The sequence below is a fragment of the Ranitomeya imitator genome, chromosome 1 (assembly GCF_032444005.1).
Source record: "Ranitomeya imitator isolate aRanImi1 chromosome 1, aRanImi1.pri, whole genome shotgun sequence".
In the NCBI taxonomy this organism is placed as follows: domain Eukaryota; kingdom Metazoa; phylum Chordata; class Amphibia; order Anura; family Dendrobatidae; genus Ranitomeya; species Ranitomeya imitator.
In genome coordinates this window covers 14586108-14613295 of record NC_091282.1, presented here as the reverse complement: position 1 = coordinate 14613295, position 27188 = coordinate 14586108, and the positions used below count along the sequence as shown (strand labels likewise).

The following is a 27188-nucleotide window of genomic DNA, read 5'->3' as shown; positions in this document are numbered from 1 at the left end:
CAAAATGGTGTCACTTGTGGGGGGTTTCAATGTTTAGGCACATCAGTGGCTCTCCAAACGCAACATGGCGTCCCATCTCAATTCCTGTCAATTTTGCATTGAAAAGTCAAACGGCGCTCCTTCCCTTCCGAGCTCTCCCATGCGCCCAAACAGTGGTTTACTGCCACATATGGGGTATCAGCGTACTCAGGACAAATGGGACAACAACTTTTGAGGTCCAATTTCTTCTCTTACCCTTGGAAAAATAAAAAATTGGGGGCAAAAATATAATTTTTGTGAAAAAATATGATTTTTTATTTTTACGGTTCTGCATTATAAACTTCTGTGAAGCACTTGGTGGGTCAAAGTGCTCACCACACATCCAGATAAGTTCCTTAGGGGGTCTACTTTCCAAAATGGTGTCACTTGTGGGGGGTTTCAATGTTTAGGCACATCAGGGGCTCTCCAAACGCAACATGGCGTCCCATCTCAATTCCTGTCAATTTTGCATTGAAAAGTCAAACGGCGCTCCTTCCCTTCCGAGCTCTCCCATGCGCCCAAACAGTGGTTTACTGCCACATATGGGGTATCAGCGTACTCAGGACAAATTGGACAACAACTTTTGGGGTCCATTTTCTCCTGTTACCCTTGGTAAAATAAAACAAATTGGAGCTGAAGTAAATTTTTTGTGTAAAAAAGTTAAATGTTCATTTTTATTTAAACATTCCAAAAATTCCTATTAAACACCTGAAGGGTTAATAAACTTCTTGAATGTGGTTTTGAGCACCTTGAGGGGTGCAGTTTTTAGAATGGTGTCACACTTGGGCATTTTCTATCATATAGACCCCTCAAAATGACTTCAAATGAGACGTGGTCCCTAAAAAAAAATGGTGTTGTAAAAATGAGAAATTGCTGGTCAACTTTTAACCCTTATAACTCCCTAACAAAAAAAAAAATTGGTTCCAAAATTATGCTGATGTAAAGGAGACATGTGGGAAATGTTACTTATTAAGTATTTTGTGTGACATATCTCTGTGATTTAATTGCATAAAAATTCAAAGTTTGAAAATTGCGAAATTTTCAAAATTTTCGCCAAATTTCCGTTTTTTTCACAAATAAACGCAGGTACTATCAAAGAAATTTTACCACTATCATGAAGTACAATATGTCACGAGAAAACAATGTCAGAATCACCAGGATCCGTTGAAGCGTTTCGGAGTTATAACCTCATAAAGGGACAGTGGTCAGAGTTGTAAAAATTGGCCTGGTCATTGACGTGCAAACCACCCTTGGGGGTAAAGGGGTTAACTAAAGTTGTACTTCATAAAAACAAAAAAAATCTAAAGACGTCAGGTAAAAAAAAATATTAATTTGGATCACTTGATATGGAATGACCCGTACCTGCAGTCAGAGAGCATCAAGAGCAGAAGGGATAATCCACATGAATAGTCACGACAAATCCTACATCTGGCAACAATATCAGAGAAAGACACAATCAGACAGAGGTAAGAACACACCAAACTAACTCAGCTACAGCTGACACCGATCTGCTCACAGCTAGCCAGCTAAATAACTAGAAAATTACCACGGATGAGAGGCATCTGGGTAAATACCCGAAGGCTTGACCAGATTGAGCAGCAGGGCTGTTGATCAAAATGCTACGAGCCCAGAATGCCCCAGGATCAGATTGGCTGAATGGACTTTCACTCACAACACTGACAGTCCAGCATACAACAGATCCCATTGCAAGGTTGAGCCATCACTGACAGCTTCCCTAGTCCACAGTAAAAATGAGACCATGACAAAAAGACTTCGCACATTTTGAATACGAATAAAGCTTTTCTCTGTATGACTTATCCCCTTGAGGAAGCGGTACCGTGCTGCCGCGAAATGCGCGTCGGGGGCCACCTCCCGACTGTCTCCCCACCTTGCCCCCGTTATTGGTAAGCCTTGCACCTATACCAACTACCGTACCTAGTGGTGATTTTATGGTGTCCTATTCATGGATATTTGTTTGGTAGATTGGTGTTTTCTTTTGGGCCAGGCCCATTGTGCATACAGCGCTTTATTACATGTGATCATTGGGGGGGGGGCTCCTTTATGCTTCCCATTGCATTATTTGTTGGTTTGGGGATGGGGTTTTTTTTTTCAGCATTTTTTAGGCATTTATTCTGTATATGTTACTGTATAATGCTAATTGTTATTGAATTTCACGTTTGATTATGAACTATTTATGGAATAAAAATTTTTGATATTATGTTCATCGATGCTCCATATCTTTCTCCTCAAAAAATCATGACTTCTCTCATGTCTAACAGGATTTGATTTATTTACTAAGGATTTCCCACACATTGAACATGAATATGGCTTATCTCCTGTGTGACTTCTCTTCAGAAAAGATGTGATTTATGTATAAAACATTTACCAGATTCTGGACATGAATACGGCTTCTTTCCTGTGTGAGTTCTCCGATGTTTAACAAGTTGTGATTTCTCTGTAAAGCATTTTCCACATTGTAAACATGAAAACGGTTTCTCCCCTGTGTGAATTCTTAGATGTGTTACAAGATTTGTTTTTTGGTTAAAAAATTTCCAACATTTTTAACATGAATATGGCTTCTCTCCTGTATGAATTCTCTGATGTGTAATAAGATGCCGTTTATCTGCGAAGGACTTCCCACATTCCGAACATGAATATGACTTCTTTCCTGTATGAATTCTCTGATGTTTAATAAGATGTCCTTTAACCACGAAGGACTTCCCACATTCCGAACATGAAAATGGCCTTTCTCCTGTGTGAATTAACTGATGTGTAAAAAGACCATAGTTATGTTTGAAGGCTTTCCCACATTCTGGACATGAAAATGGCTTTTCTCCTGTGTGAATTCTCTGATGTGTAATAAGACTCCATTTATCTGTGAAAGACTTCCCACATTCCGAACATGAAAATGGCTTTTCTCCTGTGTGAATTAACTGATGTGTAAAAAGACTATATCTATGTTTGAAGGCTTTCCCACATTCTGGACATGAAAATGGCTTTTCTCCTGTGTGAATTCTCTGATGTGTAATAAGACTCCATTTATCTGAGAAAGACCTCCCACATTCCGAACATGAAAATGGCTTTTCTCCTGTGTGAATTCTCTGATGTTTAATAAGACTCCCTTTATCTATGAAGGATTTTTCACATTCTGAACATGAAAATGGCTTTTCTCCTGTGTGAATTCTCTGATGTCTAATAAGACTTGCTTTATCTGTGTAGTACTTCCCACATTCTGAACATGAAAATGGGCTTTCTCGTGCGTGAATTCTCTTATGTCTAATAAGACTTGCATTATCTGTGAAGGATTTCTCACATTCTGAACATGAAAATGGCCTTTCTCCTGTGTGAATTATTTGATGTCTAATAAGACTCCCTTTATCTGTGTAGCACTTCCCACATTCTGAACATGAAAATGGCTTTTCTCCTGTGTGAATTATTTGATGTCTAATAAGACTCCCTTTATCTGTGTAGCACTTCCCACATTCTGAACATGAAAATGGCTTTTCTCCTGTGTGACTTCTCTCATGTCTAACACATTTTGATTTATATGTAAAGCATTTCCCACATTCTAAACAGGAGTATGGCTTCTCTCCTTCATGTCTGCTTTGAGTTAGATAATCTGAGCTTTTCGTAAATTCCTTGTCACACTGAAATCTTGTATCCACTTTGTCACCGGGAATTGTGGTAACGAAGCGAGATTGCTCAGGAGAGGGTTCCTCATGATTAGGAGGATTATAAGAAAGTGAAGTGCTGGGAAGTCCATGAAAGGTAATGAGCTTTTCTCCATTAGAGTGCTTCCTGGTATCTTCTTTTTTACAATTTAGTGATAAACTGTTATTTTCACACGTATTTCCTATAAAGAAGAAAGATAAAATTTACAAAAGGGATTTCGAAATTTGATGGAGCTCAAAATGAAGACCCTCGTCAGTGAAAGTACCGGTAATAAGGAAGACAACTACATGCCACAACATTATCACAATGATAGGTAAAGTGAATAACATTTATAAAATGGTGACATTGGCACAAATAGACCTCTAAAAAGTAACCTTTATTCATGTATTTAAAAGGGTCAAAAATACTTGATTATCTTAAAAAGGTGCAAAAATGGAGGGTCAATAGGGATTTTTTTTTTAAATCTATGACTTATCTCTCCCTAGATGAGCCCTAAAGTTCACCCTACCGGCGGAGGTTGGCACCCTAGTTGTAGACGTGATGGCACCCCCGCTGAACTTCGGTACCCCTAGGAACCCTAATGCACCCTGAACATCCTACACAGTATAATATACACAAAAAAACACACATACAAAATCAATTAAAGGGAGTACCTAAGATCTAAATATCTCGTAGTTATTGCTGTAAGTTCCAGGAGGGATGCAGAGAAGAAGTGTAGTCACATTAATACCCCAACAAAGATGATATGGCCAGAGCATGCAATCACATTAATAGTCATCTTTGGGGCTACAATTTAGACAAAGAAAATCTATGATCCATATCGCTATTACACAGCGCCTATAATATTTATATGGTCTTGAATACACTAATGGAACGCCAATCAAATGGGTGCACAGTCAGATATCAAATGACAAGGTACTATTAGATAATTAACCCCTTTCTGTTCTCTTAATTCAAAAGCCTAATGCCCAATGTGATACCTTCCGTTTGACCCCCCCAAAAAAGCAGAACATAAATTTGCCATACAAAAATCCCACACAGTATAGGTATTAATCCACTCCTCGTCTCCTAATTTCAGAAACCAGCACATAACTGGGTGCATAATCCAGTATCAATAGCCATGAGAAAAAAATTCCACAGTTGTGGTACTTATCCGCCATTCTTAGCTCCCTCATATCCTGATGTGTTTCCCCCTTAGGCCGGGTTCACACTGCGTCCAGGCAGTCCGTTAAGACGGACTACGTTACACCGCGGCATAAACGCGGTGTAACGTAGTCCGTTACGGCCGCCATTGACTGCAATGTCGGACGCATCGCTAGCGCACGCCCACAATGGGCGTGCGCTAGGGATGTGCCGTCATTGAGTGACGGACCCGGAGACGCGGGCTGCAGCGTTGCCGGGTCCGTCACTGCTAGCGCAGATAGAGCTAGCAGATGCTCTATGTGCGCTAGCGCGATGTGAACGCCGGCACTTGCGCTAACAGCAGCCCGTTAGCGTATGTGCTGAACGGGCTGCTCCTAACGCAGTGTGAACCCGGCCTTAGGAAGTATAAGGGTTCATCAGTGGATCCAGGGTTGAGGGCTTCAGTGTTCTCTCTGGCCGTAGTCAATGCTATATTTCCGTTAACAGATGACGGACCTGAGTGGGGACTTGCTTTTTTTGTGGATTGAGTTGAAGCTTTTATTGGGAACAGTTCACATAATGTTTGGGATCACATTTATCCTGCGCTCTACGCTGAGCACTTACTTTGGGGTTTCCATAAAAATCTCTTGAGATGAAACCCCTGAGGGATCCATTCACTATAATGAGGCAGCAGAGTTACTCTTGTCCCTGTCTGGCCTCTGTTCAGCGGTATCCTTTTCAGAAGTGCATAAAACTGTGGCTGACGGGACTTCTATGCAATCCTAAAAAGACAGACACAACCGGATCACAGGTCAGATGGCGTCCAAAGTGCCTCCATCTGCCTCATTATTGCAGAGCGCAGGATAAATCCCCTTTTCCTCATAGTCTGTAAGCTTGCGAGCAGGGCCCTCATTCCTCCTGGTATCTGTTTTGAACTGTATTTCTGTTATGCTGTAATGTCTATTGTCTGTACAAGTCCCCTCTATAATTTGTAAAGTGCTGCGGAATATGTTGGCGCTATATAAATAAAAATTATTATTATTATTATTATAAATGTGTGCCAAGTCTTCCTGCGATCTTTGGGAGGCAGAATGAAAAAAATGAACAGCGGGTGAAGAATTGGCTTTATTTTCTACGTCGTTCCTTGTGCGGTATAAGTGATTAGGCGAATTTACTCTTCGGGTCGCTGCGATTACAGCGATACCAGATTTATAGCGGGTTTTTATGGTTGGCTGCTGTCACACACTAAAAGACGCTTTTTATTGCGAAAACTAGTTTTTGCATCATATTTTGAGAGGTATAATTTTTCCATATTTTGGCCCACAGAGTCATGTCAGGGCTTGTTTTTTTGCGGGAGGAGTTGATGTTTTTTATTGGTACCATTTTTGGGCACATGTCATTTTTTGATCACTTTCTATTCTGATTTTTGGGAGACAGAATGAACAAAAACCAGCAATTCAGGAATTATTTTTTGGTTGTTTTTTTATACCATTCAGCATGTGTGGTAAAATTGATAAGGCAGCTGTATTCTTCGGGTCAGTACGATTATAGCGATACCTCATTTATATTGTTTTTTTATGTTTTGGAACTTTTACACAAAACCTATTTTATATTTTTGTATCGCTTTATTCTAAGAACTATAACTTTTTTAGTTATAGGTGGGCAGGGAATGCAGGAGAGACCAAGCAACTGATTGGCCGGGATGACGGAAGGGCGTGTCCTAGCTCCAGGAAAAGGCCCAGAGCTGAGTCGGGGACTAAATTGCCAACCTCCACTGCCAGGCAGGGGTCAGAACAGTGGACCTGCAGGGCACAGAAGGACTCACTACTGAGATGTATTTATTTCCTTATGGTAATCCCTTCAATATTTGGTGTTTTGTCTCCAATTTTGGAATGCTTTTTAAACTTTATTCATTAAATGTTATATTTTAGGGATCCTTGTTTTTTTCTTTGGTTTTCTATTGTCTAGGATCGCAATAGATTTGATTTTGGTTGGCATACAATTTCTGGCATGGAATAGCCTTCATTTCTAAGAACAAGAATAGACTGTTGAGTTTTACATGAAAGTTCTTTTTTTTCTGGCCATTTTGAGAGTTTAATGGAACCAACAAATGTAATGCTCCACATTCTCAACTAGATCAAAGGAAGGTCAGGTTTATAGGTTCTCTAATCAGCCAAACTATTTTCAGCTGTGCTAACATACTTGCACAAGGGTTTTCAAGGGTATTCTAACCATCTATTAGCCTTCTTACACAAGTACCATAAGAACGCTGGAGTGATGGTTGTTGGAAATGGGCTTCTATACACCTATGAAGATATTACATTACAAACCAAACGTTTGCAGCTAGAATAGTCATTTACCACATTAACAATGTATAGAGTGTATTTCTGCATCATTTAATGTTCACTTCATTGCAAAAACTGTGCTTTTCTTTCAAAAATAAGGACATTTCTAGGTGACCCTAAACTTTTGAACGGTAGTGTGTATATATATACACACACACACGTATACATACACACACACACATACATACATATATGCAGCTCTGGCATAAATTAAGAGACCACTACATCAAATCCCTGTCATGGCCAGCCCAATCTCCAGACCTGAATCTCATTGAAAACCTCTGTAATGTAATCAAGAGGAAGATGGATAGTCAGAAGCCATCAAACAAAGAAGAACTGCTTACGTTTTTGTACCAGGAGTGGCATAAGGTCACCGAAATTTTTGCCAGAGCTGTATATTGTGACAAAGTACTGGAGGGGAGATATGTAGCACCGAGCTTGTTGGCTTCCGTAATATAAGCCTAGAAATATGCTCCAACACATTAAGTGCAGAGAGGGGTTAATCAGCCATTTTTAGTGCTGGGTTGATTGAACAGCTGTAGAGTAGGAAAGTCCAGAGGATACATACCCAGCCTTCTAGAGCATTCAGTGTGGGGTGTGCCTGGAGTGAAAGCTCTAGAGCTGCATGTTCATGATCAGGAAACCTGAACCTTGTGTTGTTTGCTCCTGAAGAGTACGGATTCCTGCAGTAACAAGGACTGTGACACACGTTAGGTATTGCTTTCCAGAAGGTGGTGAGGATAGCCTTGCCAAAAATGACCCTACCTGAAGACCTAGAGGCCTTTTTAAAAAGGTCGCCCATAAGGACAAACTCCCGTCATAACAGTGGGTGGAAGACCTGGCGTCATACTTAACAGGGGAGCCACAAAAAGCCTATTATGATTTGGCTTTACAGGATGCTAAACTAAATAGCAAAGCCACTAGAGACTCAAGGTCTACAAAGATTCAATTTTCAACAGCAGAAAAAAAGGCAGCAACATTTACCTGCCCAGATCTTGGAACAAATGCACTGCAGGGTGCAGCCAGCCCATAAACAGGATGCCAAAAAATATGGAAAACTGAAAAAAGAAATTTTGGGGAGCTTGCGGGTGACAATGTCTGTCAGGGCACAAATGGTCCACTATGCAAGAAAAAAAAAGGGCTAAATAGCCACAGCCAGCTCACCGATCCACGCAGGTGCACGGAACTTCATCTCGGACCAGGATGAGTGAATAGCAAACAAAAAGAAGAAAGGCGTTCCAGCTCCTTAAAAATTCCAAACTTTATTTCTTCATTAAAATATGAACAGCAAGTCCTTGCCTTCGTTGCAAAAGTATGAGTGCAGAGTACATGCGACGCGTTTCGATCAAAAATGATCTTACTCAATGCATGATATTTTGCAAACTGCGGTGACTATTATGTGCAGGTGGACCAATCTCTTCACTGATACAAGTCACATGACTGATTATCACAGGTCCTATAATAGTATTTTAATGAAGAAATAAAGTTTGGAATTTTTAAGGAGCTGGAACGCCTTTCTTCTATTTGTGCACAAATGGTCCACTGCTGGGCATTTCACTGTGACAAATCTCCTCGCTCCCAAATATTTGATCTGCTGCACCTCGTCCAAAAGTGGTTACAGCCACAGTCCTCTACACCAAAGAAGATGGTGGAGCGAGATTTAATGGACTGGTTTGTGTACTCCCTTCCGAGCCCGATGCACACTTGGGTTGCCCAGGAAGATCCCCGGAACCCCTATGACTTGGTCGGAGTGGTTGAAAGGTATCAGGGGTCAAAAGGTCCTTGAGGAGACAACCCACTCCTTACTGGGGGGGCAGAAGTTAAAAGGGGGGTGGGGAATCCAAAATCCAAGGTGGTAGTCGATGTCAGGCCGAGGGCCTCATTAGGGGATGTAATTTGCTGGAGATGTCACGGCCCAGGTCATATAACTGCCCATTGTCCCTTTACCACCGAGCAAGTGGACTGTAGCATGGGACGCCTGTGTTCATTCTACGCATATCCCAATTTAAGTGTGGACTGTCCACCCAGCGAGGAACCCCAAGATTGTCCAATCTCCTGGTGGAGAAGGGAGTTTTTGCAGCAACTACAGGAAACTAAAATGAGGTGGTTAAGTTAGCGCGTATCCAATGCCCAACGTCTATGAACTCATAGAGAAGTAGCTAGGGTCAGCCAGATACATCACCATCATAGACCTAACAAAAAGTTACTGGAAAACCCTCCTATATCAAAGAGCAAAGGAAAGGATGGCCTCTTCTACGTCTGACTGTTGCATCCATTATACCAAAAGGCCATTCAGGCTGCCAGGAGCCCCAGCTACCTACTAGAGGGTCGTGAACCGTATCTTAGCCCCCCTCTCAAAAAGTAAGCCGCAGCTTACCTTGAAGATATTGTGGTAGACAGCCCGGATTGGGGTAGTCATCTGCAGAAGGTCCAGGCCGTGCTGGATGTGCCGAGGACGGGTTACCGTAAACCCAAAGAAGTGTGCCATGGGGAAAGAGAGGGAAAATACTTGGGCTACATTGTCGTAAAAGGTGAAGCAAAACCGCAAGTGAATAAGGTGGAGGTAATCCAAAATTGGCCTAAACCCATCTTCAAGAAACAGGTCCTCAGGCATTTCTACGAATGGTGGGAACCTATCAGCGGTGTATACTGAATTTCACCAAGATAGCCACACCCCTGACGGATCTTCTTAAGGGCACAAAGACGTTAATGGCCAAATGGTCTCTGGAAGCAGAAATGGCGGTCCAAAAGATGAAACTCAGGGCTACAGGACTTCAACTTTCATGTGGAACACAGGCCTTGGAAGCACTTTGGTAATGCAGATGCCCTTGTCTAAACTTCCGTGCTTACTGAATGAACCCCAGATGGGCAGATGTGGGGGATATGTGACAAAGTCACCGGCAAAGTACAGACCAAAAGTTTGGACAAACCTTCTCATTTAAAAACTTTTCTGTATTTTCTCGACTATGAAAATTGTAAATTCACACTGAAACATCAAAACTATAAATTAACACATGTGGAATTATATACTTAACAAAAACTGGAGAGAGTGGATCCGCGGGAGAAAAATCCCCTCTCCAGCCCTTTAGCTGATTCCTCAGATGTCTTATCATGGAAAGGTCGAATCTGACATGCCAACCTCTGTAGCCACTATACCTCTATACCACCCGATGCCGTCTGGCTCTGGAAAGCGAGCTGGCAGTGGTGGGAGGCTAGGACCATTTTCCGGATCACATGAACACATCTCGTGTGTTAAAGGTTAGGGTCCTGCTGGATAGACAGATGAGGATACGGGGTGTCAGTCCATGCTGTACACTTTGTCTCTACGTGGGATAACAGAGTGAATATTCACACTATTTCCCTCCAAAAGGTTAAGAAAAAAACCTTCTGAAAAAGGTAAAAATTAGTGAAACATGCCAAAAAACGGGGTACATATGGGTCTACTGAAAAACCCATGTCTGCGTCCTTCTGACACTAAGCTAAACTGGTCAGTTTGGCTCCGGTCAGTTGCTGTATACTACTGAGGAGGAGATAACTTTTTATTGCCTAGTGTCAGCAGCATACCCCCATGGTTTCCGGTGTCCTCCAATGAAGCGATAGAGAATCTAGCTCAGTCACTGAGGGGTTAAGTTTGCATTTTTGTATCTTTTTCTTCTTTATTTTTTTCTTGGGATTTATTCGCATTTGTATTCGCCAGCGATTACCGTTCTGGAGCAGTAAACTCTAAATGGTCGTGTAAAGGGTTAATAGTTGCTGAGTAGCAAAAAAAAAAAAAAAGGATTGTACACAGATGGCACAGGGGCCAATGTAACTCGCTTGGACTGATCAGGTGAGTAGGTTTCTTTCATGGACCTAATATACATTTAAAAGGGATGTTCCCAAAATCACAATCACATATCACCCCTTAATTACGCCCCTCCAGGCTCTATTTACCCAACAGTTCCTGTGTGAACCCATATGTGGGGAGGAACCGCATGTTATATACCGGGGTGGGAGCTACAGGGCCGGATATTATACGCTGGGGGGCTATGGGGCCGGATATTATACGTTGGGGGGCTACGGGGCCGGATGTATCACATATTTGTAGATACAAGCTCGTAATCCCTTTTATGATAAAGCAATTCTCCACCCCGGCACATAGGAGGGACTAAACATTTGTCATGTACTGTCACCTACCTGGTGTCCTCCGCCTGAGACCTGTGTTCTGGTTCTCCTACAGCCAAGATGGCCTCCATAGTGGCAGAGGGATAACAGCCGTATGTCTGACCCACACCTCCATAGCACGGCACTTCCTGGCTTATCACAGGGCTCTTCATGCCACCGGGTGGCCGCCTGGATGTAGAGGGACCAGAACATCGGCCGCAGTGTAGGAGGCAAACAGAGGGGACAGGTAGGACGACTCTACATGTGACATGTGTCATCACTAATCAGCACCAGGTAGAGCCATCACTGAGATCCATAGGACAGGGAGATTCATAACCTGTAACACAAGCTCAGTCATTTATATGGCAACACGGGCTTTTGGAAGAAAAATACAGACAGAAATGATGGAAGAAATATTCACAAAGGTAAAGGAAAACTAAATCTGTGCTTCCTAAATCATTAAGAAGAGGTGTGAAGGCAGCCCCGTTATTCATCGGTGCACCGCCGGACTCTACAGGAGCACCCGCGCCATCACCGGACGCTTCTGCTGAGTACAGCAGATAAAGCTTCACTGCATCGGAGACTCCACTCGATAAAACGTACTGCCGTCATTATTACATACCAGTCATCATCACCATCATGCACCAGTTAATATCACATACCTGTGAAAACATTTACCAGAATCTCTTTCTTCCCGTCACTCACACACGACTGATCCCCCCTCGTCATCGCTTCTTCTTCTGTCTCTTCCTTCACTTTATTCTTAGTCGGATCTTCCTCCTGATACATCAGATGTAACAATCAACACAATACAAGAAACCACCAAAATCTGTGACCTCTATGACCTCGATCAGAAATGTCCCCCCGTATACAGATCCGGTACAGGGCTCAGCACCGTCTACCTGATGATCCTCCGGGATGTTGTGATTCTCCTCTTGACAGTCCTGGGGACACAGAGGACGGGGACATCTCTCTGGTGGATTTCTCCTCATGGATCCATCTGTAGGAGACACACAGTGATGGAACAGATTGTGTCATGTGATGATGAGATGATGGGAGTAGTAGTAGGTGACCACAGAACAGACATGACAGTCTCCCCTCCTCACCTTGCTGATCGGCCCATATTGTGATCGCCTCTTGTGCTCCATGTAAAACCTCAACCTTAATATCAATCAGATCTTCACCCTAAAAAGAAAAATGTAAGATGAGCTCAGGTCCCATCACTTCATGGTCAGATGTTGTGGGGGCTTCAGTGTCATCTACCTGATGATCCCCCGGGATGTTGTGATTCTCCTCCAGACAGTCCTGGGGATACAGAGGACGGGGACATCTCTCTGGGGGATTTCTCCTCCTGGATCCATCTGTGGAGACACATCCTTGTTGACTGAACCTGTCTTACATGTCTCTTAGCACCATTAGCTCTGTGTTTTTTTTTTCTTTTTAACAGGGTCCAGGAATCATTGTTGTGGTCCTCACCACCACTTGTGCTGATCTGCAAATGTCTTGCAGGTTGATGGCATTTCGTAGTCTGTGGCCCTGTCAGATAAAGATTCTACAATATGGACATTTCGTCCTTCAAATTTTTCCTTTTCTCCAGGTAAGGAAACCACTGACAAAGTTCTACATTTAGAAACCCCCCAAATTTCCTTTCAGCAATTCCTCCCTCAAGATGCAGGTAAGATATGTTATAAAAAAAATATTTTCAAAGATGATTTTCTGTGAGGCCATGACTGCACCGCGAGAGTCGGCCTCCCTTCTAGACAGGAACCTCTGAGCGCTACTTAACCCCTTCCTGACATTTCACATAGTGTTTCTTCATATGTCAGGTCCCATTCTATGATGCAGCTCAGGAACTGAAAAAATTCTAATCTGCATTATATCCGAGCGTCAAATTTTCTCCTCATTAATAAGGAGATTGGGACAGAGGAACCCCTCAATTCTTAGGGTTGGTAAACAAGTAACTTTTACTTATTAGTTTCCCGAGAAAGTCTTCGGCCAACATTTATGAAGCCATTGTCCTTTACCGTATGGTTGGCATTGGAGGATGAAATCATGACCTCCACCCCCTTTATTGCATCTCCAATGTCCCATTTTCTATTTCTCCTGTATTCATGGATTATATCTGGAGGATTCTTTATGGGAGCTCTTCTTCTTGTCCGCTGCTTTTCCAAGATTTTGATGAAGGACACAAATGAAGACTACCTTTCCTTCAAACGGAATAGCGCAGAGCTTGGTTACAGAAATAGTGTCACCTTACCAGTGTTATTTCATACTATCCGAATCTTGTTGATTTGGCCAGGACTGCCGTACGAGCCGCCATGCGCACTTGCTCCACAGACATCCACAAGCAATCCAACAGATAGCTTAGGCATTAGGTTACGAAAGTTTTTCATCCTATATTTCCTTTGGTTAATCAAATGGAAGATTTCCCTTCATGTCCCTGGAAACCAATAATTTCCTCTCTGGGTGAGGCCATTCTTGAAGGGTAATTTTCTTTACATTTTCACGAGGAATGAAAACGACTTCTGCGAGGCCTCAGTCCAAATATTTCTACCTGCATGAACCATGATTCTCTATGTTCGCTGTCCAGTGTACAGCTTTCAGAGGGATATCCATCTTATCATTTATTACTGACACCACAGATACAACAAACATTGGAGAGACCTGTCATCAACTGGAGCAGGGCTGAGTTGAAGAAGCCGTCTGAGTATATCATCGGGACAAGAGAATCACCATCCACACTGGCCAATCTTGAAGTCACTAGTGTATGACATCATGGCGGAGTGCATGACATCCATCGCTAGAGTGATGCAATAAAACCAATCATGCAACCTTGGTGAGAGACACACAGGGAAAAGATTAAGATGCCTTGGTCATTGGGACCGCAGCAGGGAAGATGCTGGGAGGTATACCAAACAAAAAGAAAACCCCTTTAAAAAATAAACTTTATTATTTATCAAGTTAAAATCATAGGTATAATGCATCTATCTCACATGTATATATACTAGCTATTGAACCCGTTCTACGCCCGGGTGGCGAGCATTTATATTGGTATATAGTCTCCATCCTGGTATGTGCTGCTTCCATCCTGCGCCCCATCCTGTCATATGCTGCCCCTATACTGCGCCCTCATCCTGTTTTGTGTGCCTCTATCTTGTAATGTGGTGCTCTCTTCCTGTGCCCTCATCCTTTCATGTGCTGTTCCCATCCTATGCCCCAATCCTGTCATGTGCTGCTCGCATCCTGCGCCCCCATTCTGTCATGTGCTGCTCCCATCCTGCGCCCCCATTCTGTCATGTGCTGCTCCCATCCTGCACCCCCATTCTGTCATGTGCTGCTCCCATCCTGCACCCTCATTCTGTAATGTGCTGCTCCCATCCTGCGCCCCCATTCTGTCATGTGCTGCTCCCACCCTGCGCCCCATCTTGTCATGTGCTGCTCCCATCCTGCGCCCCCATTCTGTCATGTGCTGCTCCCATCCTGCGCCCCCATTCTGTCATGTGCTGCTCCCATCCTGCGCCCTCATTCTGTAATGTGCTGCTCCCATCCTGTGCCCCCATTGTCATGTGCTGCTCCCATCCTGCGCCCCCATTCTGTCATGTGCTGCTCCCATCCTACGCCCCCATTCTGTCATGTGCTGCTCCCATTCTGGGCCCCCATTCTGTAATGTGCTGCTCCCATCCTGCACCTTCATTCTGTCATGTTCTGCTCCCATCCTGCACCCTCATTCTGTCATGTGCTGCTCCCATCCTGCGCCCCATCCTGTCATGTGCTGCTCCCATCCTGTACCCCCATCTTGCGCCCCCATTCTGTCACGTGCTGCTCCCATCCTGTGCTCCATCCTGTCATGTGCTGCTCCCATCCTGCACCCCCATTCTGTCATGTCCTGTGTTGTGAATTCTGTTGTCGGGCTCCCTCCTGTGGTCATGAATGGTACTTCAGCTGGTTCTGTCCATGGACTTCCTCTGGTGGGTGTTTGAGTTTCACAGGTGACGAGGTTAATTCGTTAGCTGCTGCTCTATTTAACTCCACTTAGATCTTTGCTCCATGCCACCTGTCAATGTTCCAGTATTGGTCTAGTTCACTCCTGTATCGTTCCTGTGACCTGTCTTCCCATCAGAAGCTAAGTTCCAGCTTGTATTTCTCTGGTTTGCTATTTTTCTGTCCAGCTTGCTATTTTTATTGTTGTCTTGCTTGCTGGAAGCTCTGGGACGCAGAGGGAGCGCCTCCGCACCGTGAGTCGGTGCGGAGGGTCTTTTTGCGCCCTCTGCGTGGTCTTTTTGTAGGTTTTTGTGCTGACCGCAAAGTAACCTTTCCTATCCTCGGTCTGTTCAGTAAGTCGGGCCTCACTTTGCTAAATCTATTTCATCTCTGTGTTTGTATTTTCATCTTTACTCACCATCATTATATGTGGGGGGCTGCCTTTTCCTTTGGGGAATTTCTCTGAGGCAAGGCAGGCTATATTTTTCTATCTTCAGGGCTAGTTAGTTTCTTAGGCTGTGCCGAGTTGCATAGGGAGCGTTAGGCGCAATCCACGGCTATTTCTAGTGTGTTTGATAGGTTTAGGGATTGCGGTCAGCAGAGTTCCCACGTCCCAGAGCTCGTCCTTATTATCAGTAACTATCAGGTCATTCCGTGTGCTCTTAACCACCAGGTCCATTATTGTCCTGACCACCAGGTCATAACAGTACAGGTGGCCCAAAGTACTAATGCATCTCAATAGAGGGATAAGAGAAGTTCTGAGACCATTTTTTTTTCTTTGCAGTGTGTTTTGTCTCTATTTTCCCCTTTACCTCTGGGTGCTTCAGGACACTGGTGTAAACATGGACATTCAAGGTCTGTCCTCTTGGATGGATAATCTCACTACAAGGATACAAAACATTCAAGATTTTGTGGTTAAGAATCCGATGTCAGAGCCTAGGATTCCAATTCCTGATTTGTTTTTTGGTGGTAGATCTAAGTTCTTGAATTTCAAAAATAATTGTAAATTGTTTCTTGCCTTGAAACCTCGCTCCTCAGGTGACCCTGTTCAACAAGTAAAGATCATTATTTCTTTGTTACGTGGTGACCCTCAAGACTGGGCATTTTCCCTTGCGCCAGGAGATCCGGCATTGCGTGATGTTGATGCGTTTTTCCTGGCGCTTGGAGTGCTTTATGACGAACCTAATTCAGTGGATCAGGCAGAGAAAATCTTGCTGGCTCTGTGTCAGGGTCAGGATGAAGCGGAGATATATTGTCAGAAGTTTAGAAAGTGGTCTGTGCTCACTCAGTGGAATGATTGTGCCCTGGCAGCGATCTTCAGAAAGGGTCTCTCTGAAGCCCTTAAGGATGTCATGGTGGGGTTTCCCATGCCTGCTGGTCTGAATGAGTCTATGTCTTTGGCCATTCAGATCGATCGACGCTTGCGTGAGCGTAAAGCTGTGCACCATTTGGCGGTACTATCTGAGCATGGGCCTGAGCCTATGTAATGTGATAGGACTTTGACCAGAGCTGAACGGCAAGAACACAGACGTCAGAATGGGCTTTGTTTTTACTGTGGTGATTCCACTCATGCTATCTCCGATTGTCCTAAGCGCACTAAGCCGTTCGCTAGGTCTGCCACCATTGGTGCGGTACAGTCTAAATTTCTATTGTCTGTTACTCTGATTTGCTCTTTGTCATCCTATTCTGTTATGGCATTTGTGGATTCAGGCGCTGCCCTGAATTTGATGGACTTGGAGTATGTTAGGCGCTGTGGTTTTTTCTTGGAGCCCTTGCAGTATCCTATTCCATTGAGAGGAATTGATGCTACGCCTTTGGCCAAGAATAAGCCTCAGTATTGGACCCAATTGACCATGTGCATGGTTCCTGCACATCAGGAGGATATCCGCTTTCTGGTGTTGCATAATCTGCATGATGTGGTCGTTTTGGGGTTGCCATGGCTACAGGTTCATAATCCAGTATTGGACTGGAAATCTATGTCTGTGTCCAGCTGGGGTTGCCAGGGGGTACATGGTGATGTTCCATTTTTGTCTATTTTGTCTTCCACTCCTTCTGAAGTTCCAGAGTTTTTGTCGGATTATCGGGATGTATTTGATGAGCCCAAAGCCAGTGCCCTACCTCCTCATAGGGATTGCGATTGTGCAATTAATTTGATTCCTGGTAGTAAGTTTCCTAAGGGCCGATTGTTCAATTTATCTGTGCCAGAACACACCGCTATGCGGAGTTATATAAAGGAATCCTTGGAGAAAGGCCATATTCGCCCGTCGTCATCACCGTTAGGAGCAGGGTTCTTTTTTGTGGCCAAGAAGGATGGTTCTTTGAGACCTTGTATTGATTACCGCCTTCTTAATAAAATTACAGTCAAATTTCAGTATCCTTTGCCGTTGCTGTCTGATTTGTTTGCTCGTATTAAAGGGGCTAGTTGGTTCACCAAGATAGATCTTCGAGGGGCGTATAATCTTGTGCGTATTAAACAAGGCGATGAATGGAAAACAGCATTTAATACGCCCGAGGGCCATTTTGAGTACCTGGTTATGCCATTCGGGCTTTCCAATGCTCCATCAGTATTTCAGTCCTTTATGCATGACATCTTCCGAGAGTACCTGGATAAATTCCTGATTGTGTAATTGGATATTTTGGTCTTTTCGGATGATTGGGAGTCTCATGTGAAGCAGGTCAGAATGGTGTTCCAGGTCCTTCGTGCGAATTCATTGTTTGTGAAGGGGTCAAAGTGTCTCTTTGGAGTTCAGAAGGTTTCATTTTTGGGGTTCATTTTTTCCCCTTCTACTATCGAGATGGACCCTGTTAAAGTTCAGGCCATTTACGATTGGACTCAGCCGACATCTGTGAAGAGCCTGCAAAAGTTCCTGGGCTTTGCTAATTTTTATCGGCGCTTCATCGCTAATTTTTCTAGTGTTGCTAAACCGTTGACTGATTTGACCAAGAAGGGTGCTGATGTGGTCAATTGGTCTTCTGCAGCTGTAGAGGCTTTTCAGGAGTTGAAGCGTCGTTTTTCTTCTGCCCCTGTGTTGTGCCAGCCAGATGTTTCGCTTCCGTTTCAGGTTGAGGTTGATGCTTCTGAGATTGGAGCAGGGGCTGTTTTGTCGGAGAGAAGTTCTGATGGCTCAGTGATGAAGCCATGTGTTTTCTTTTCTAGAAAGTTTTCGCCTGCTGAGCGTAACTATGATGTTGGTAATCGTGAATTGTTGGCCATGAAGTGGGCATTCGAGGAGTGGCGTCATTGGCTGGAAGGAGCCAAGCATCGCGTGGTGGTCTTGACAGATCACAAGAATTTGACTTATCTTGAGTCTGCCAAACGGTTGAATCCGAGACAGGCTCGATGGTCGTTATTTTTCTTCCGTTTTGATTTTGTGTTTTCGTACCTTCCGGGCTCTAAGAATGTGAAGGCTGATTCCCTGTCAAGGAGTTTTGTGCCTGACAATCCGGGTGTTCCTGAGCCGGCGAGTATTCTCACAGAGGGGGTAATTTTGTCTGCCATCTCCCCTGATTTGCGTCGGGTGCTGCAAAAATTTCAGGCTGATAGACCTGACCGTTGCCCAGCGGAGAAACTTTTTGTCCCTGATAGATGGAGTAGTAGAGTTATCTCTGAGATTCATTGTTCAGTGTTGGCTGGGCATCCTGGAATCTTTGGTACCAGAGAATTGGTGGCTAGATCCTTCTGGTGGCCGTCTTTGTCGCGGGATGTGCGTTCTTTTGTGCAGTCCTGTGGGACTTGTGCTTGGGCTAAGCCCTGCTGTTCTCGTGCCAGTGGGTTGCTTTTGCCCTTGCCAGTCCCGAAGAGGCCCTGGATGCATATTTCTATGGATTTTATTTCAGATCTCCCCGTCTCTCAAAAGATGTCGGTCATTTGGGTGGTTTGTGATCGCTTTTCTAAGATGGTCCATTTGGTACCTTTGGCTAAATTGCCTTCCTCCTCTGATTTGGTGCCATTATTTTTCCAGCATGTGGTTAGTTTACATGGTATCCCGGAGAACATCGTTTCTGACAGAGGTTCCCAGTTTGTTTCAAGGTTTTGGCGATCCTTTTGTGCTAGGATGGGCATTGATTTGTCTTTTTCCTCGGCTTTCCATCCTCAGACAAATGGCCAAACCGAACGAACTAATCAAACTTTGGAAACATATCTGAGATGCTTTGTTTCTGCTGATCAGGATGATTGGGTGTCCTTTTTGCCTTTGGCTGAGTTCGCCCTTAATAATCGGGCCAGCTCGGCTACTTTGGTTTCGCCGTTTTTCTGCAATTCTGGTTTCCATCCTCGCTTCTCTTCAGGGCAGGTTGAGTCTTCAGACTGTCCTGGTGTAGATACTGTGGTGGATAGGTTGCAGCAGATTTGGACTCATGTGGTGGACAATTTGACATTGTCCCAGGAGAAGACTCAACGTTTCGCTAACCGCCGGCGCTGTGTGGGTCCCCGACTTCGTGTTGGGGATTTGGTTTGGTTGTCGTCTCGTTATGTTCCTATGAAGGTTTCCTCTCCTAAGTTTAAGCCTCGTTTCATTGGTCCGTATAAGATTTCTGAGGTTATCAATCCTGTGTCAATTCGTTTGGCCCTTCCTGCTTCTTTTGCCATCCATAATGTGTTCCATAGGTCGTTATTGCGGAGATACGTGGCGCCTGTGGTTCCATCCGTTGATCCTCCTGCCCCGGTGTTAGTTGAGGGGGAGTTGGAGTATGTGGTGGAGAAGATTTTGGATTCTCGTGTTTCGAGACGGAAACTCCAGTACTTGGTCAAGTGGAAGGGTTATGGTCAGGAAGATAATTCCTGGGATTTTGCCTCTGATGTTCATGCTGCCGATCTGGTTCGTGCCTTTTCATTTGGCTCATCCTGGTCGGCCTGGGGGCTCTGGTGAGGGTTCGGTGACCCCTCCTCAAGGGGGGGGGGTACTGTTGTGAATTCTGTTGTCGGGCTCCCTCCTGTGGTCATGAATGGTATTTCAGCTGGTTCTGTCCATGGACTTCCTCTGGTGGGTGTTTCTGAGTTTCACAGGTGACGAGGTTAATTCGTTAGCTGCTGCTCTATTTAACTCCACTTAGATCTTTGCTCCATGCCACCTGTCAATGTTCCAGTATTGGTCTAGTTCACTCCTGTATCGTTCTTGTGACCTGTCTTCCCGTCAGAAGCTAAGTTCCAGCTTGTATTTTTTTGGTTTGTTATTTTTCTGTCCAGCTTGCTATTTAATTTGTTGTCTTGCTTGCTGGAAGCTCTGGGACGCAGAGGGAGCGCCTCCGCACCGTGAGTCGGTGCGGAGGGTCTTTTTGCGCCCTCTGCGTGGTCTTTTTGTAGGTTTTTGTGCTGACCGCAAAGTAACCTTTCCTATCCTCGGTCTGTTCAGTAAGTCGGGCCTCACTTTGCTAAATCTATTTAATCTCTGTGTTTGTATTTTCATCTTTACTCACAGTCATTATATGTGGGGGGCTGCCTTTTCCTTTGGGGAATTTCTCTGAGGCAAGGCAGGCTTTATTTTTCTATCTTCAGGGCTAGTTAGTTTCTTAGGCTGTGCCGAGTTGCATAGGGAGCGTTAGGCGCAATCCACGGCTATTTGTAGTGTGTTTGATAGGTTTAGGGATTGCGGTCAGCAGAGTTCCCACGTCCCAGAGCTCGTCCTTATTATCAGTAACTATCAGGTCATTCCGTGTGCTCTTAACCACCAGGTCCATTATTGTCCTGACCACCAGGTCATAACAGTCCTGTTCCCATCCTGCGCCCCCATCCTGTCATGTGCTGCTCCCATCCTGCGCCCCATTCTGTCATGTGCTGCTCCCATCCTGTACCCCCATCCTGCGCCCCCATTCTGTCACGTGCTGCTCCCATCCTGTGCTCCCATCCTGCACCCCATTCTGTCATGTCCTGCTCCCATGCTGTGCCCTCATTCTTTCATGTGCTGCTCCCATCCTGCGCCCCATCCTGTCATGTGCTGCTCCCATCCTGTTCCCCCATCCTGCGCCCCCATTCTGTCATGTGCTGCTCCCATCCTGTGCTCCATCCTGTCATGTGCTGCTCCCATCCTGCACCCCCATCCTGTCATGTGCTGCTCCCATCCTGCACCCCCATTCTTTCATGTCGTGTTCCCATCCTGCGCCCCCATCCTGTCATGTGCTGCTCCCACCCTGTGCCCCATTCTGTCATGTGCTGCTCCCATCCTGCGCCCCCATCCTGTCATGTGCTGCTCCCATCCTGCGCCCTCATTCTGTCATGTGCTGCTCCCATCCTGCGCCTTCATTCTGTCATGTGCTGCTCCCATTCTGCGCCCCCATCCTGTGCCCCATCCTGTCATGTCCTGCTCCCATCCTGCACCCCCATTCTGTCATGTGCTGCTCCCATCCTGCACCCCCATCCTGTCATGTGCTGCTCCCATCCTGTGCCCCATTCTGTCATGTGCTGCTCCCATCCTGCGCCCTCATTCTGTCATGTGCTGCTCCCATCCTGCGCCTTCATTCTGTCATGTGCTGCTCCCATCCTGCGCCCCCATCCTGTCATGTCCTGCTCCCATCCTGTCATGTGCTGCTCCCATCCTGCACCCTCATTCTGTCATGTGCTGCTCCCATCCTGCACCCCCATTCTGTCATGTGCTGCTCCCATCCTGCACCCCCATCCTGTCATGTGCTGCTCCCATCCTGTGCCCCATTCTGTCATGTGCTGCTCCCATCCTGTGCCCTCATTCTGTCATGTGCTGCTCCCATCCTCCGCCTTCATTCTGTCATGTGCTGCTCCCATCCTGCACCCCCATCCTGTCATGTGCTGCTCCCATCCTGCGCCCCATTCTGTCATGTGCTGCTCCCATCCTGTCATGTGCTGCTCCCATCCTGCGCCCTCATTCTGTCATGTGCTGCTCCCATCCTGCGCCTTCATTCTGTCATGTGCTGCTCCCATCCTGCGCCCCCATCCTGTCATGTCCTGCTCCCATCCTGTGATGTGCTGCTCCCATCCTGCACCCTCATTCTGTCATGTGCTGCTCCCATCCTGCACCCCCATTCTGTCATGTGCTGCTCCCATCCTGCACCCCCATCCTGTCATGTGCTGTTCCCATCCTGTGCCCCATTCTGTCATGTGCTGCTCCCATCCTGCGCCCTCATTCTGTCATGTGCTGCTCCCATCCTGCGCCTTCATTCTGTCATGTGCTGCTCCCATCCTGCGCCCCCATCCTGTCATGTCCTGCTCCCATCCTGCGCCCCATCCTGTCATGTGCTGCTCCCATCCTGCACCCTCATTCTGTCATGTGCTGCTCCCATCCTGCACCCCCATTCTGTCATGTTCTGCTCCCATCCTGCACCCCATCCTGTCATGTGCTACTCCCATCCTGTGCCCCATTCTGTCATGCGCTGCTCCCATCCTGCACCCTCATTCTGTAATGTGCTGCTCCCATCCTGCGCCTTCATTCTGTCATGTGCTGCTCCCATCCTGCACCCCCATCCTGTCATGTGCTGCTCCCATCCTGCGCCCCCATTCTGTCATGTGCTGCTCCCATCCTGCGCCCCATTCTGTCATGTCCTGCTCCCATCCTGCGCCCCCATCCTGCCATGTGCTGCTCCCATCCTGCACCCCCATTCTGTCATGTGCTGCTCCTATCCTGTGCCCCCATCCGGTCATGTGCTGCTCCCATCCTGCCCCCCATTCTGTCATGTGCAGTAATAAGTCACTGGCTTGCTGCACTGATGTATTTTCTATATATATTCAGTTAAAAGTGGCTGGATTGCTCTGCTGACGTATTTTATATACAAATTCAGTATAAAAATGGCACTGGAAAGCGCAGACTGCGCAGGCGCCGATTATGGCGCCACAACCCTCCTGGGCCACAATCCTCATCCCCAGATGCGCAACTTACAAAATGGCCCCTGAAGTGCGCTATAATAATAATAATAATCTTTATTTTTATATAGCGCTAACATATTCCGCAGCGCTTTACAGTTTGCACACATTATCATCGCTGTCCCCGATGGGGCTCACAATCTAAATTCTCTATCAGTATGTCTTTGGAATGTGGGAGGAAACCGGAGTGCCCAGAGGAAACCCACGCAAACACGGAGAGAACATACAAACTCTTTGCAGATGTTGTCCTTGGTGGGGTTTGAACCCAGGACTCCAGCGCTGCAAGGCTGCTGTGCTAACCACTGCGCCACCGTGATGCCCCACGCTATACGCATGCGCCATTTCTGACAGAGGATTCATGTCCCAGCCTCCGGCCCAAAGAGACCCCGCGGCAATACCAGATAGGTATCGTATATACTCAAGTATAAGCCGACCAGAGTATAAGCCAAGACCCCTAATTTTGCCACAAAAATAATGGGATAACTTATTGACTTGAGTATAAGCATAGAATGGGAAATGCAGCAGCTACTGGTAAATTTCACAAATAAAAATAGATACCAATAAAAGTAAAATTAATTGAGACATCAGTAGTTTAAGTGTTTTTGAATATCTATATTGAATCAGGAGCCCCGTATAATGCTCCATACAGTTCATGATGGCCCCATAAGATGCTCCATAGCATAATATGCCCATATGCTGCTCCATAAAGGTTGATGGCCCCATAAGATGCTCCATAGCAGAATATGCCCCATATGCTGCTCCATAAATGTTGATGGCCCCATAAGATGCTCCATAGCATAATATGCCCAGTATGATGCTCTATAAAGCTTGATGGCCCCATAAGATGCTCCATAGCATAATATGCCCCATATGCTGCTCCAAAAAGGTTGATGGCCCCATAAGATGCTCCATAGCATAATATGTACCATATGCTGCTCCATGAAGGTTGATGGCCCCATAAGATGCTCCATAGCATAGTATGCCCCGTATGCTACTCCATAAAGGTTGATGGCCCCATAAGATGCTCCATAGCATAATATGCCCCATATGCTGCTCCATAAAGGTTGATGGCCCCCATAAGATGCTCCATAGCATAATATGCCCCGTATGCTACTCCATAAAGGTTGATGGCCCCATAAGATGCTCCACAGCATAATATGGCCCCATAAGATGCTCCATAGCATAATATGCCCCATGTGCTGCTCAAAAAGGTTGATAGCCCCCTGTTGTGAATTCCGCTCTTGGGCTCCCTCTGGTGGTTGTAAGTAGCATTTTTGTGAGTTCTGCTCTTGGGCTCCCTCCTGTGGTTTTGAGTGGTATGGCTGCTTCTTGGATTTAGCTTCAGCAGCTGTTTTCACTGATCGTCTTTCTGGCTCGGCTATATTAGTCTGGCCTTATCCCTCATTCAATGCCAGTTGTCAATTGTTCCTGCCTGGAATCATTGCTCTTAGGATTTTCCTGACACTCTGACCAGTTCAGCAAAAGCTGAGTCCTTGCTTGTCCTTTTGCAGTTCACTTGTTGTGGACTTTGTTGTTCAGCACTTTCTATGTTTTGTTCATTTGTCCAGCTTATCAGTATGGATCTATTCAGCTAGGCTGGAAGCTCTGGGCAGCAGAGTTTGCCCTCCACACCTTTAGTCAGGTGTGGATATTTTTGCATTTCTCTGCGGTGGACTTTTTCTAGTTTTTATTACTGACCGCACAGCGTTCTGTCCTGTACTATTTCTATCTAGCTAGAAGTGGCCTCCTGTGCTTAATCTTGTTTCATACTACGTATGTCATTTCCTTCTCCTCTCACAGTCATTACTTGTGGGGGGCTAATCTATCCTTTGGGGATTTTCTCTGAGGCAAGATAGTTTTCCTGCTTCTATCTTTAGGGGTAGTTAGCTCTTAGGCTGTGACGAGATGCCTAGGCAGAGTTAGGAGCATTCCACGGCTACTTCTAGTGTTGTGTCGAGCTTAGGGACTGCGGTCAGTATAGTTACCACCTGCTCAGAGCTAGTCGCATGTCGCTCCTTAATCACCAGACCATAACAGCCCCCATAAGATGCTCCATAGTATAATATGCACCATATGCTGCTCCATAAAGGTTGATGGCCCCATAAGATGCTCCACAGCATAATATGGCCCCATAAGATGCTCCATAGCATAACATGCCCCATATGCTGCTCCAACTGGTGACCCTGGTGAAGAAGGTTTCTTCTAAATTCAAGTTGTTCAGAGTACCGAACAAGCTTCTCTTCGGCCAGAGGGGTGCCACTAAAATTATTTTCACCTTCTAGGTTCTAATCTTGGAGCATCCTTGGCAGGACCGGAATCGGCAGAAATTCATAAGCCAGGCTGAATCTTCAGGGATCAGCAAATGCGTCCACCTCCCTGCAGGCATTGTTTGAATTCAAGGAGTACTGATCCCTTTTGCCTTCTGATGACTTGAAAACAGGTCTTCTTCCGGATGTCCCCATCTTATGGTTAGCATTTGGAAAATCTCTATATTTAAGCTCCATTTGCTTGGATGCACATCTCTTCTGCGCAGAATATTGACCTGGATGTTGGCAGAGCAGATTGTGAAGAGCAGATAGAGAGATATGGTCTTCTGCCCAAGAAAAGACTCTTGTTGAGACTGTTTTTAGATCTTCATGCTTACTTGATGACAGATGTGAGCAAAAGTCATCATGGTGCCTGAGTAAACCCTTACATGGGTACCTTGAATTATGGATGTTGCTGATCGGAGTACCTCCTGTACTACCTTCAGGTCTCTGAGATTGGAGGATAGATGGCTGATCTCCCTTGTCCAGAGCCCCTGGAAGGAAGTATAGGAGATCATAACTCCCCCCAGCCTCTTCTGCTGGCATCCACTGCTATTGTTGATAGGGGGTTCTGAATCCAGGGGACTCTTCTCTTTAGGTTCCCTTGATTGAGAGACCAGGTCAGAGAGGACTTTACCCGATCGGGCGCCAGAATCTTCCTGTTCAGAGATTCTGGGGATCCGTCCCAATTTGAAAGGATGTAGGTCTGTAAAGTTCTGGTATGCGCTTATGCCCAGGTTACAGTCTAAATGCATGACGCCATGGAGCCCAGGTCTGACATCGCAAATCTTTTGGATATTGATTTCTGGCTTCACAGGAAGGTTATTTTACATTGGATATATTTCTCTTTTGGCAAGAAGGATGTTTGTCTCCCGGAGTTCAGTACAATACGTAAGAAGGTTTTTGTAGTTGAAGGGACAAAGGCTGACTTCTAATGGTTCATCAGCCATCCTAGGGATGTCAAAATCTGGATTGCTGTAGATGTTCTCTAAGGGATTATACAGATGTTTTCTTTCCTGATAAAAGCAATGACCCCTACCATGATCCTTGTAAAGATTTGAGGTGATGACGATATTCCAAACGGCAGAACGTTAAACTGGAGGTGCAGCATTTGTCTTCCTTGGGTAACTGCAAATCTTCAAAATTTAGGTAGGTTGGATAAATGAGGACATGATAATAAGCCTCCTGTAAATCGATGGTAGCCATGATGTTCTGCCCTATCAGGTGGGCTATCTAACAGCCGCATACGGTGCGGAGATGCGAGAATGTCACTCGAATACCCACGATACTCTGTGCATACCCAAGCACCTGATGCAAATTCGAGCAGCAAGCACTTGTCTCATCACTTATGATGACATATTCAAAATGATGACCTAATGTTATCAAATGTGTAGTACCTTTGGGTTTAAAATCCTCATTATACCCCTGGATAAAATCCTTGGTGTGGTGTACAAAATGAGGTCAGTTTTTCCTGCTGTTTAAACATCTTAGGGGCTCTGCAAATGGGACATGGTGCCCCGCCATCTCTTTTTGCCAAATTTGTGCTAAAAAATTTAAAATATTGCTCCTACCGCTGCGAGCCTTGCCATTTGTTCAAACAGAAATTTTTTGACTACTTGTGTGGTATCGCTGTGCTAGTAAGAAAGTAGGTATCAAACTGTTGGGTCCACTTTTCGGTGTTACGTCTTGCAAAAGTGAGAAATTTGGGGCTAAAGCAACATTTTTGTGAAAAAGATGAACTTTTTCAGTATGACTACTGTCATGAACCGGGTGTGT

At 45.3% G+C, this 27188-nt stretch overlaps 1 protein-coding gene across 1 annotated transcript in view; it reads right to left on the bottom strand.

Annotated features, from left to right (window-relative positions):
• Positions 1-925: 925 nt before the first annotated feature.
• The window catches only part of LOC138657450 (zinc finger protein 345-like), a 57809-nt gene continuing 31546 nt past the window's right edge, over positions 926-27188 (bottom strand). The window contains exons 3-7 of the mRNA XM_069745245.1: positions 12564-12661; positions 12407-12485; positions 12203-12300; positions 11963-12080; positions 926-3871 (exon numbers count right to left, since the gene is read on the bottom strand). Coding sequence (XP_069601346.1) covers positions 2580-3871; positions 11963-12080; positions 12203-12300; positions 12407-12485; positions 12564-12661 — 1685 coding nt within the window. The 3' untranslated portion in view covers positions 926-2579. The remainder of the gene's footprint in view (positions 3872-11962; positions 12081-12202; positions 12301-12406; positions 12486-12563; positions 12662-27188) is intronic.